The following is a 13,895-nucleotide window of genomic DNA, read 5'->3' on the forward strand; positions in this document are numbered from 1 at the left end:
AATTTTCTCTTTATTTATTTTACAAGTTAGAGAAAAGAAATACATTTTTAAAATCTATGTACCTATTTAAAATGTTTGGTATTTAATTAGTTTATGATATCTACAAACAGCAATAAACAAGCAGGTAAAATTAACATATTCTGAGGGTTATAATAATAGTTAATGTAGCTCATGTCTACAAGATTTACTTATAGACAAGAGACATATTCTAATTATTATTATTTTGTGTATTGTGAAGAACAATTCTAATATTTGATCGTACCAACGACGACGTGGCTTGTGATTTAATACATGTTTAGTTACATTACAGTTCCACAGTAGATCCACAGAAATCCTAAATAGTAAATTCTGCGGTTTGATCAGCGTGGAATCGCGGAATTGTCGAATTCTCCACGCGTGGGAGTCGGATTGGGTTTGTGCCACAGATTACGTCCTCCATGTGACATGTTATTTAACGCATATTTAAATATAATTAACATGGTATAAATAGTAACAAAATGTAAATACCGCTTCCGAAAACACAATATCACGGATTTGAGAATACTTATTCTCAATATAATCTATAATTGATGCAAATTATGAAACATTAGATGTTTCCCGGGGCTTCGCTCCCGTGGGAATTTTGAGATAAAATGTAGCCTATAGCAATCTTGGATAATGTACTTTCTGATAGTGAAAGAATTTTTGAAATCGGTTCGGTAGTTTCGGAGATTATTATAAAGTAGTAAGTGTTTGTGAGTTTGTATGTTTGAGACGGGTTCAAACATACAAACTCACAAACGCTTAAGTACCACTTTACAATAATAGTATAGATAAAGTATTTTGATTCTAACACCTTAGATGATTATATTGTGTAGTGTAGTGTAAGACGTAGTAATAAGTATGTTAGTGTATATGTAGTGTGTTGGGACCCCAATAAATCAGTCTACAATTAACGCTTGTTTAACTCACACGCCTGCCGCATGGCGACCTAGCCACGGAACGCAATTGAATAAGTATACCTATATGTCTTCGTAGATATGTATGTTTCAAATTTCTTTTATTATTTCTTAAAAACATACTTAAATATAATAAATAAATAAAACTTAGATGTGTGTGTTAGTTGTTATTTGTATGTACATATGATGATTGTATGCAAAATAGGCAAATAGTTATCACGCGCGTACGCATTGTGGATGAACGTCAATCCATTGATATTAGTAACAATACTTAGGTAATTCCACACGATACCCATATCTCATAAAAAAACCCATGTGAATTTCCTTTTAAAGTTCAATACCAGAATTAGGAACCACAAAAAACATTGAATTACATTCTAAATACACTACAAGCCACTAAAAATGACACGCCCGACTTCAAGTGGGATATTGTTAACAATTACACAATATTTAAAAAGGCATTATAAGTAGTAGTTATTATAGGGTTAATTTAGATAATACGAGCGTGTGAAAATATCTCTGTATTGTATTGTCATCATAAAGATGAATAAATTAGACCGATCTATTCTTATTACTGAAATATACTTATATATGTTCGTGACTCATGCGTGCGTACGTGAACAACGTACGACTATACTAAACACAACATTCTGAATAACACACCTATACATATAGTGATGACAGACTGGTTTTTCAAAAATACCTTTATTCGCACAAAACGTACTGAAAAATAACTACCTACCTAATACATAAAATAATAATCGTTCGCTTTGCCATGAAAGGATCTTTTCCTATAAGATAATGTACATACGAGCAAAAGCAGTGCGGGTCGATGACTAATTTTGTTATCTTTACAAAATAACACAGTTGAAGAGGCATTTCGTGTCTTAATTAACACCCCGGGTGAGGCGTTTCGATCACACGTGGACAAGCGTTGACACGCGACGTGCGCTCGCCAGCCACGTGTTCACACTTACCGGCACACGCCGCCGCACGCCGTCACCAATCTGACACCAATCTGCCACTAATCGGACTTGTATAAACAAACCATCATGAAGTTATTGTGATTAGTAGTGGTTGTTCAGCAAACCACCGTTCTTCTTTTTCTACGTACAAAGGTTATTTTATCAAGAAGCCTATCTGCGGAAAATAGTCTTCGACAAAAGTAAACTATTTATTTATAGAGTTAGAAAGTAGTATTAATAATAGAAAGAAAGAAGATGAGACCAACGCTGACTTCAAGCTGAATTTAATTTTATACATACGTGTGGTTACGTAATTGGTCAATTGTAATAACAAGCTATTGTAGCAAATTTTAACTAGGTGGATGTGCAGATGCGCTCTTAACTTCAATGACGTCAGTACTATTATCTTTACAAACAAACACACAAAGCTTCCGTTGGTTTTCAATCAACTTCAAGAGGCGAAGGGACTCTACAAAGTACCAAATGTTATAACAATTTTCTAAACGCCACCCTACATAACATAACTCTAACTTCAGACCCTTTGGAGATTAGCGTTAAGGTTTATTTTGTGATTAAATATTGTACCAATATATAACTACAGTGTAATTTCAATAACATTTATATTATTTAAAATATTTCGATACAGGTTTTATGAAAGACGTCTAGGTGTATAAAAAGCAATGACTGCACTTTTGTAGTATTAAGTAGTACATGGGTAATACCGCAGTTTTTACTTTTGAAATTTTAATGTCATGAGTAAAATTATATTCTTTGTATTATAATATTATTCTTTATATACGTAGCATGTGACAAACGTGCACTTTATATATTGATCAAATTAAGAAACAACCAAATAATATTCTTCACCAAGGAATATAAATATTTATAATATTTGTACATTGTCAAATCAGAAATCCTCTGGCACCCTTATTTTAGTAGCAAATATAGAGAGATCCCCAAACCGTACTAATATCAACCTCCATCAGAAAGTTTATAGAAGCTCGAACTATGGTAGTACTTAAATCAATGTGTTAATGCGAATGGCGTTAGGTTCACTTTGCTGCATCTCCCAAAATGTTAAGTAAATATAATTTATGTCAGCCAATTTGTGGTCCTGCCGATTCATCTTTTGGCATTAAGCAGAGAATGACAGAATCGATTTTATTAGACCCATTTATTGTAATGGTTTCGGATGGCTATGAATGTATTATTGCAATATCGCACTTACAAAATCTTATACGTATTCACGTTCGTAGTCATTTAAATGAAACCGTAAACCGTTTTTAGAAAAGGAAAGAGCGCTAAAAATAATAGAAAATATAGTTTCATTGGTAAAATTTACAACTATTTCCCCCACAAGTAAGCCAAGTAAAGCCCACAATACAATGGCGATATTGGACCACTTTAAAAAACTTAAACAAACCGTAATATTGACTTAGCGGACTAAATAAACACGCTGCTACCCGCGGCCCCGCTCTGAACAGATGAATATTAAACAAGAACAAACAGACAGACAACACAATTAGCCCGAGGTTGCTCTGGACATTTGATATAACATGACGATGTATTTGATTAGTTTAAAGGGGTTTAATTTTTTTTATAATAAAATAGGAACCTACTGTTGTGTGACCTGAGGCTATCGTTTTGTAGGGTCAGGCCACTCGTATTATCAAGCTAGTAGTATCATGCCAAAAAAATTTTCTATACGCTGTATTATTTGAAACTGATAGGTTAAATAATAATGTAGATAGATCATGTGCGAAACTGTTAACAAAACGCCTATTATTTATTATACAATATGTTACAAAATTCATATGAAATGGTAAGATATGGTACCTAATTTGTAGCTCTTTTATGCGAAGATTCAAGGTAATATAAACATGGTTACACGACTACTTTTTAATCGACTTCCATAAAAGGTGAGGAGGACTTTATAAAGATTCTACTTGGCATCGACTTCCATTAATTCAAGCAGTGTAATGGGACTCAGTTTAGTTTTTGGATATGTTGATGTATGATCTACCCAAGGTACTGTATCTTACCACTTCATATGTAAGAACATAACTTAAGTACCTGTGCACTAAGTTTATGCTGTATATCAGGATAATATAGGTAGACTACAGAGTCTTTATAGCATAAATTCACGATGCTTACTAAACGAAGGCAACATTGAGATTAATTTGCAGTAGAACAGGTTCATTGCTTTTGTTAATTGTCAATTTTTTCATTATATTGCAATTTTATTTCACTACGCGCCACTTCGTGTACTACCAGTCACTTGTCGGTATGCCCAAGTGTCTCACTCATTTCCTCAAGAAACGTTGACCCTAGAAATTAAACAATCCCAAAGGATACGAGCGAAGCCGTGAGTAAGTTAGTGAGCAATAAAAGTAAATAGGTACCTTTCTAATAAGTGTATTTATATGTGGTAGTATTGAATCCTTGCCATAAGCATCTCTCAGTCTAATTGGATTTCTGTACATAAGGGTTCAAATATTAGGGATTAGGGATTTGCCACCGCGGTTGTAACACGTGATTTGGGGTAGATTGATGATACATTTCATTACTTGTTTAATGTTTACTAAACTTGCCAGAGGTTACAGCTGTGTTAAAACTGGTGTAAATAAGAAAACTTTTTAAAATTGTTTTTTATAAGACTATCTCCGTTAAATGAATAGGTACGTGTGGGATAAATCACAAAACTTACACAGACGCAATGCATACATTCGGTCACCGGTAGGTCCTGTGGAAAAGATTTCTTTACTCATTGATGTAGAATTGTACACTATTTGTTTTGTGTGTTGCGCGTCGGAAGAAACACGTCAATGCTGCGCTGAATGTATAGTGGAAGGAAATAAATCATTCGCGGCAGCCTTCATCCAGATAGTGAGAGTCGACTACATCTTCGTATCTAGGTATACCTGCAAATCACGAAGTGAACAAATATCTATGTCGCTTCATCCTGATCCTGACAAAAGGAGCATATCCAAATAGTGTTCTAGCTTGATGTTATCGAAATAGGTATGCGTACCGATTGTTTGACATTAAATATGCCATGCCGCCAAGTCAGCTAAAGTGACTGTGGGACGTGAAGAAGAAAAACATAGATAAAATAATAATATGAAGAAAAAAAAGAAAGAAGAGTATGTGCTCGACTGAATAGGCAACCGGGGAAATGGTCAGATGAATAGACCTTATAATTGATTATATAGATATTATTTTTACTACTAAAACAATTTAGAAACTAGGTATTCCTAGTTTCACATGTCCCAAAAAATTATCTCTCTTGAAGCCGAAAGGAGGAGGGATCGCGAGTATATACAAACTCTAGAAGCCAAAGTGGAAACCCTAGAACGTAACCTTAAAGTCTCTTCTATCGAGCTGAGGAATGTTCCCCAATCAGACAAGGAAACAAAAGATCATCTTGTTGAAATGATAAAAAATGCCGGCTCTGCCCTCTCTGTTCCCATCCAAACATCTGACATTAGGGATGTTTATAGGTCGGGCGCTAAACCGGGTGTTCGTAAGCCCCTAGTCGTGGAATTTAATAGTGTCATTATTAAGAATAACGTAGTCAAGGCTGCTAGAACTTTCAACAAAGGCACGACTAAGTTTAACTCAAGCTCCTTAGGTATTGGAGGCCCTCAATCTCCAGTTTATGTCTCAGAATTTTTGACTCCCAAAACGAAAAAACTTTACTACCTAGCTAGAAATTACGCGGCTGCCAATAGATTCTCATATTGTTGGACGAGCTATGGAAAGGTTTATCTCCGTCAAAGGGAAAATGGACCGATATATCGCATTGAGTGTGAGTCCGACCTAGATAAGATAAATCTTCCTACATGACTATCTTCGGATCCAGCGGTCAATGTTCCTTATTTGAAGATTTTACTACAGTTTTTTGGTGTTATTACTGATCTGTTACTAAACTACCTTCACTTACTTATAAGTCTCTTTTTGGTCTATATTCCTGCATTGAGCAATTTCTTTAACTACATTATTTTTATCCCTACCTATAAGTTATTCCACTTTGTCAATTCTCTACTTACTTATCTGCCCACTAAAATAAAATTTATAATGTGCCAACTCCCCTGTTTTGTACCATTCTTACACATTACCACAGTCTTACCCCTATTGACTTATATCTTTCAAAATTCGATTCTGTAATACAAGTACTTAATAATATTGATTCTGTCAAAAATTCAGAGTCCTTTAATTGTAAACCCGAATCGGTATCTAACATTCTCTCTAAATATAATCATAAACTGACTATTTTGTCCCAAAATATACGCAGCGTATCTGCTAATCTTCCCCAGCTGGAAGTGCTATTGGCTAGAATTGGTTACGATTTGGACTTCATTGTTCTTACTGAATGCTGGCTAGCAGTTAATCCTCATATTCCTCATTTAAATGGATACCTTTCTTATATTAGCACCAACAATAATAATCAAAATGAGGGAGTTGTAGTCTATGTGAAACAAACTTTGAGTAATATTTTAGTCGAAACCCCATCCTTCTCAGATGCAAATTGTATTCTTATAAAAATTAGCAATCATACCTTAATTATTGCAATCTATCGTTCACCATCTTACAAGAGTATATCCAATTTTCTCGACTCTCTTAACTCACTAATCTCGAAACACTCAAATTTTCAAAATATTGCTTTAGTCGGAGATATTAACATTGATATCATAGAAGAACATCTTGATGAGCGTTGCCCGAACTACCTTGAACTACTTGCATATCATGAACTTCTGCCGGCTCATAATTTTCCTACTCGCGTCCCAACTCTAACCTGTCTAGACCACCTCATTGTGAAATCCAAAAGGCCTTCTACAGCTATGGTTCTTGACACATTCATTACAGACCACGCTCCTATTATGTTAGCCCTATCAACTAATCACAAACCCATCACCAGACCTGTTACTAAACTAGTGACTGATTATGCTTCCCTCTCCCGTGACATTGAAAACCTTGACCTCACCCCTATTCTTACTTCCAACGACACTGAATTTGCTGCCACCTCCTTAGTTAACTCATTAACCAATTGCATAGACAAAAATTCCAAACTTGTAACACCCTCTAAACGTAAAAGTATAATCAAGCCATGGATCACACCGGGACTTTTGCGCTGTATGCGTAATAGGGACAAATTACATAAAAAATTAAAACGTAACCCAAGTAATAACATACTTTTGACCACCTATAAGAGATACCGCAACTTTTTGACAACTCTGCTAAAAAAACTAAAACACCTACATGAAAAACAATTACTAATCAATGCAGGCAAAAACCCTAAAAAGATATGGGAATCCATCAGGATGATAACTAACTCACATAAACCTCATTCGAGCTCTGAAGAACTTCTAGAAATAGGTACTCCTCCTCTTAAATCAGTCAACAAAATAAATTCATACTTCTCGGGTGTCGGTGAAACTTTAGCTAAAAAGATCCCTCCTCCTCTCCCTACTAGCCCCTCAACTACTCTACCAATATGGACTAAATCCCTTGTTATCAATTATACAGACGAAGATGAGATTATGAAATTGATTGACTCCTTGAAAGATGACACTGCGATGGGATGGGACAATATTCCTTCTTCTCTTATCAAAAAACACAAAAGTAAGCTAACTCCTGCAATTGTACACATATGCAATCTTTCTATAGAACACGGTGTCTTTCCCAATGTTTTTAAAACTGCACTAGTTTATCCTATACATAAAGCAGGCAAAAAAGATCAAATGGAAAACTACCGTCCCATCTCCATACTACCCGCACTTTCAAAAATTCTAGAACGCATTCTAAATAAACGTCTCATTCATTATCTCGAGAAAAATAATCTATTATCCGAGAATCAATTTGGCTTTCGCACGGGCCGATCAACTTCCCAAGCGGTCGATACTTTAACCTCTCTTATTACTGATGCTTTGGACTCGGGTCAAAAATGCCTCACTGTCTACCTAGACTTCGCCAAGGCTTTTGATTCAGTCTCGATACCACGTCTTTTATCGAAATTAGAAGCCTTGGGTGTTCGTGGTACTCAACTCAATCTATTTCGTAGCTACCTTACCGACCGTAATCAACTTGTCAAAATTGGTCCCCATGTCAGTGCTGATTGTCCCGTACATTTTGGTGTCCCGCAGGGCAGCATATTGGGCCCTAGCCTTTTTTTAGTATACATAAATGACCTTACAAACCTTAAGCTTGTGAATGGTAACGTACTGTCATTTGCTGATGACACTGCACTTGTCTTCATTGGAGATAGTTGGCCCGAAGTATTTAAATCCGCACAGTTAGGCTTAAATAGAGTTAATCAATGGCTTGCAGAGAACATTCTAACACTTAACACCACTAAGTCATCATACATGATCTATAGTATGAGAAATATTAATCTCCCGAGTACAGGCACTCATAAGATATTTTCACATAACTTCTCGTCCCCACTTTGCGAGTCCTTAGCTTGTGGTTGCCCAGCTTTGGAGAGAGTGACCACGGTTAAATACTTAGGTGTTACAATTGACTCTAATATGACCTTTCAACAACATATTTCACTACTATCCTCTCGAGTGAGAAAATTGATATATATTTTTAAACTACTTCGCCCTGTAGCTGATATGAAAGTTCTAAAAATGACCTATAAGGCTCTATGCCAATCCATTATCACATACTGCATAACCTCTTGGGGCGGAGCTGCTGTCACTAATCTTATAACACTCGAAAGAGCTCAAAGAGCAGTCCTCAAAGTAAGTGCATTTAAACCTTTTCGATACCCAACATCTGACCTATATAATGAATGGCAGGTACTTACCGTGAGACAACTTTTTATTTTAAGCACTGTTTTGAAGTTTCACTCAACATTAACTTATCATCCTGATATTTTGGGCCGTAACAACAGACTTAAACTCTCTTTTCCAAAATATAATACTATGTTTTCCAATCGATTCTTTGGCTTTATAGGGCATTTTCTATACAAAAATCTCAATGCTAAACTTTCTATTGTCGCACTGACCAAATTTTCATGCAAAAAAATTGTTACGAACTGGCTTCTACATTGTTCTTATGAAGAAACAGAGAATATGCTTCACCCTTTAGTTTGACTACTCCTTACTTTCGACGATTTCTCTTGGAATCTAAGTGTTAAAGAATTTTTATTATTCAAATATAGTTATAAGTATGTACATAGCATAGCCTTGTGTATAATGTCTGGCTTCTGCATTCAGTAGTAATACCGATCTTACTGATGCCAAGACCTAACGTCGTAGGGCTGAATGCAGGGGTTATCACGCAAAACCTGTTTTTAATTATTGTACCATTTCGTAGATTTAATACCTATGTGCCATATTCCGTGGGGGGGACCTGGTGACCTGCTATACAGGTGTTTTTGACGCCTAGTGTTGGCACCAGATCTCCACATCTAAATTGATTATTTTATATGGTATTATTACTCGTATTATCTTAAAACCCTAGAACTTATCTCCTTCAATGTTACTTAAACTTAACTAGTATTAAGATTTTGATTTCTATTTGTATCCACGTCAATTTTGATGTGGAGTGAATAAAGATATTTTTATTTTTTTATTTATTTATAAAGTTATCAATTAGTGAAAATGTAGGTACGTTGTTTAAGAATACGCGTTTTCCAACAATTGTAGTTTTTATTTTAGACCTCGATTATTATCTAATCGTTATGATTATAACAGTAGGATAGAACATCTCCACGATTTCCTGCACTTCAAACTACTAATTATTTATTCGTAATTGCATAAAAATGAAGACTATGCTACACATAACATAGACATTTAACAAAATAGACCGTTACGAATTTCCAATGCAAACATTAGTGTCCGTAACTCGATCCAACGGGTGCCCCTATTTTACTACAATCATAACCCAGTTTCTATGCTCTAGGGATAAGAGCCAAAATCGTTAAAATATTTCGAGGGCGAATTGAAAAGAACCAAAGAATAGGGGCGCCTCATTCACAACTTTTCGCTATTTAGCAACCATTGTTCGTATTTGATTTATATTCATGATTTTGCTCTTATTATTACAACAAATCAAGTGTGCTTTAACATGTACGTTTAATTGGAGTCAGACTCTCGTTAACAAATGCTTGCTGATGTGCCAGTGATGCAGTAAGTATAAATGAAATCCATATTCAAATTTGCCAGACCGTAGGTAAAAAAAACAAGAGGCATGTAAATATTTTCTTACAAATCTTTATTTAAAAAAATACAAATATATGACTAGCTTAAACTTTGGTATATTTAACTTCTGATATTACTTACATTCTTTACAACACCGTCTTACATGTTATTGTCTTTTTTGAAAAAAAAAATTACACTAAATTTAAATTTATTGTAAATATTATATAAAATGACTAGTTTTACCTCACATTAATACAATGTTATTCAAATTTGAGCATTAACTACACTATGTGCTCTATTATAAAAGTTTCTATAACACCTTTGGTCGTTGTAATAAGAATTATTCTGATGATATAAATTTTCACCATTAAAATAATGCCTCTCGTTATAGCCATAAAAATTATTTGTATAACTATCGTAAGAATTGGTAAACTCATTTTCAGTCTTAGGAGCTCTTTTATTTTTAGCATTGTCAAAGGCATTCCTAAAGATTTCATAATTTTTCTGATTAAAATATTCTTCGGAACTATTCTGAGCATATACTATATCACTATAGTTGCCATCTGTTGGGAAGGGCCTCTGGTTGTTATAATGCTGTTGAAGTGATTCGTCTCCGAAACTCGACGGGTTGGTGAAAAATCCAGTGCCAGTAGTAGAAGTGATACAATTTCCACCTTTGTTATTGACGGACACGGTGACATTCCCGACGTTGATCAGCACTCCCTCTGAAGTCTGCATAAAATTTGACCCGTTCGGAAACGGTCGGCTGAAGCCTTGGAAATTACGATAGCTTCCATCACTGTTGTACTCTTCAGTTTTATTTGGAATGAGAAAGATGTCTCTAAAGGCATCCTTGGTTGTTTTTTCACCAGCAATAGAATAATTTTGTATTTTCTCATAATTTTGTGATACCCCGGTTGGTGTGTTTCCGGAGTTGATATTATCTAACGATTCTAAAGTTTGGCTTAATGCAAAAATATAATTATGTGCAAATCTTAGGGTCTCTATTTTTGTCAGCTTAGTATCTTCAGGGAACGTGGGCAGCACACATCTTAATCTATCCAGAGCCTCGTTCAACATATGCATTCTATTTCTCTCTCGGTCATTGGCCTTCATTCTTCTGTTCCTTTTTATCTTCATAATTTGTGTCGGGCTCTTGCATCTCGTTACTCTGTTCTTTCCATTGGCGTATTTTCTCTTCGGCTTATTAGGATCCTTGGCTTCTCTTTTCTTGGATTTAATAGGAGTTGAAGTATTATCTACACCTTGCAAGTTATTTTCGAATTCTTTGATATCCATGGGATCTTCGAAGGGAAATTCATAGCTATCGGAAAATAGTTTTCTCCTTACATGGGATTTGTCAGATACGAAATTTGCTCCTAGACCAGTTGGTTTCAAGGGAGTGCTGTTGACTGACGTCGGCGTAGCGAGGGAGTCTGCGTAGGACCTTTCGATGCCGGAATCATTGCTGCAGATGCTGTCATTAAAATCGCAGTAGTCTTCGAAACTTGTATTGAACATTTTGTACCTGAAAAAAATAGAAACATTTATCTATTTATATCATCATTTCTTAATGTTAGAATCACTAATACATTTTCCAATCTTCTTTAGGTCTTATTCGATCTTCTATTTTAATGTGATAATTTTGCTATGTACCTAAGCATAGCCTAATGTACATGAATAGGTAGGTAAGAATATTTTAACTTTTTCACTAAAGCCAAAAGTTAATTGTTACACCAGATGGCTAGACAAGTTCGGACAAGCCCCACTGTTTGGTTTGGCACAATTACCGTGTCCAACCGTGACAGGTGACCGGGAGACCTCGCGTGACGCAGACAGAAGTCAGTTGAACTTTATCACTTCCTACTTCCGGTCTATTTAGAGGGGTTGTGATTTTATTTCCGATTGATCGAATGGGATTGTCCGTTGTTCTTGCTCGTAAAGTTTGACGTGCGGTTGAGGGTTGTTATAACATCGATGCCTGTAAGCTTGAGATAACGCGCGTACTATGTATTATATATACAACTCAGAGGCAGAATCTTCGTCATATACTAGGTATACTTCTGAAAGAAGAGGGATGACGTGCCTGGCTACATATGTGAAATGGATATCTGCGAAATATCGAAGTAGTAAAAATAAACCGAATAAACTTAGTAATATAACTCGCGATCTTCGAACAAACTTCTTATCTTTCATACCGGAAAAAGTTAATGATCCCGTGGAAAATTCACGCGGGCGAAGCCGCGGGCAAAATCTTGTGCATTAGTAAGTATGAATGTTAGAAATTAGAATAGTATCCAAATTAACTCCAGTTAGCTAGTTGATAGAGTTTGATAAATCGCACACTTGTTAGGCGCGGCGGCGGCGCCGCGGACACCTGTTGGCGGCACGCGACCAACACGCGGCACACGACATCGCAGATATTATACTTTAATCACCATTAACATTGTATCCAATTGATTTCATTTCCTGTCTTACATCTAAGTATGTCAATCGCTCAAACTTATAAAACGAGAACTACTTTAAAACTGTTATAACACATTTTAACCCCCGACGATAGAAGGAGGGCTCTGTGTATTTGTATGTCTGTCCGTGTCATCATAGAAGTTTCTTTTATTTGAAGATATTTTAATCCATAATGTTGATAGCTATGTGCGTTCTTTCTTTTATCTATGGTTCAGCCATTTATTTTATACTTAGACATTTAAACAAAGTTGTGACTTTGTTTAAGCATAATTTTAAATGAAATAATGAATTTATGAACCTGTTTGGTGTTATTTTCATAATCATCATTAATCACAAACAGTACTAGTGTTATACATCCAAAAACATCCATTAGTTTTATGTCTGAATTTTTTCTGCCTACCCCATAAAGATGAAAGACGTGACACTGTACCTAACTATTAAAATATTTTATTAGCTGTAACCGGTAGTTCTTTTCGTAGTCTATGTTTGCCTAGGTTCTCTAATCGAAAATCTGCCCAGCAGTGTAGCCGTGAAAGCGTGACAGACTTCGCATTCATAATTAAATAAATAAATAAAATAAAAATCATTTATTTCAGGTTTAAAAACCTATATAGTGTTAGTAACAGAGTGTCTTACAAACTATGTTAGTACATCTATATTAAAATTACGAGAGCACTTGGTGTCCTTAGCTAGGTGGATGCGAGTCCAGTACTGCATGAGAGCGCAATCCACGTCCAGCCTAGCAGCTACGGTTAAAAAATTAAAAAATACTTTCCTCGACTTACCTCAAAAAACTTCCTGAAACTCCTTAAACTAATGAATCACTACACTACTCTGACCAGCACTCTCCTAACTGTGGCCCGTCATGACTGCAGGTCCGCGCCTGCGCACGCCGCACTGTGGGCTGCGCCCGCTCGCCTCCTGGTTATAAGGACGGTTCCCCTAGGGCGCAAGACACGCCCACTGCTACTTCATAGTTTTAAGTGGTTGATTTTGGAAAAGACTACTTTTTTATTTTATAAATCATACTGAATTATTTCTGAAAATGTTTTCAGTTGCGGAGCAAAAGAAATAATAAGTATGAGTACTTGGTCATTTGTTTAGGCAAAAACTTAGGTATCTACCTAATTTATTAAGACTATTAAAATGCAAAATCTTTGCCTTTTTTTGATAGAAGATTGTTGTATTAAAAATTAGTAACAATAAAAGTCGTAAAATGCATTTCCAGCACTGGTGGTGCGATCTGTTACAGTTTAATAGGTCCTGCAAACTGCCGTTTTTTATTGCCAACCCTTTGTCAGTATCGACATGCAATAAATTTTATAAATATTTGATCAGACACGCACAGAATGTACAAAAATAAAGGGTACCAGCTTTTT

At 35.6% G+C, this 13,895-nt stretch overlaps 1 protein-coding gene across 1 annotated transcript; it reads right to left on the bottom strand.

The window, feature by feature from the left end:
• Positions 1–10,155: 10,155 nt before the first annotated feature.
• tap (target of Poxn) lies at positions 10,156–13,408 on the bottom strand. Its single transcript, XM_053746467.1, has 2 exons — positions 13,302–13,408; positions 10,156–11,578 (listed from the first exon to the last, which is right to left on the bottom strand). Exon 2 carries the CDS (start codon positions 11,569–11,571, stop codon positions 10,315–10,317), a length of 1,257 nt encoding a protein of 418 aa, XP_053602442.1. The 5' UTR covers positions 11,572–11,578; positions 13,302–13,408; the 3' UTR covers positions 10,156–10,314.
• Positions 13,409–13,895: the final 487 nt, after the last annotated feature.

The sequence above is a fragment of the Plodia interpunctella genome, chromosome 6 (genome assembly GCF_027563975.2).
Source record: "Plodia interpunctella isolate USDA-ARS_2022_Savannah chromosome 6, ilPloInte3.2, whole genome shotgun sequence".
NCBI classification, from domain to species: Eukaryota; Metazoa; Arthropoda; class Insecta; order Lepidoptera; family Pyralidae; genus Plodia; species Plodia interpunctella.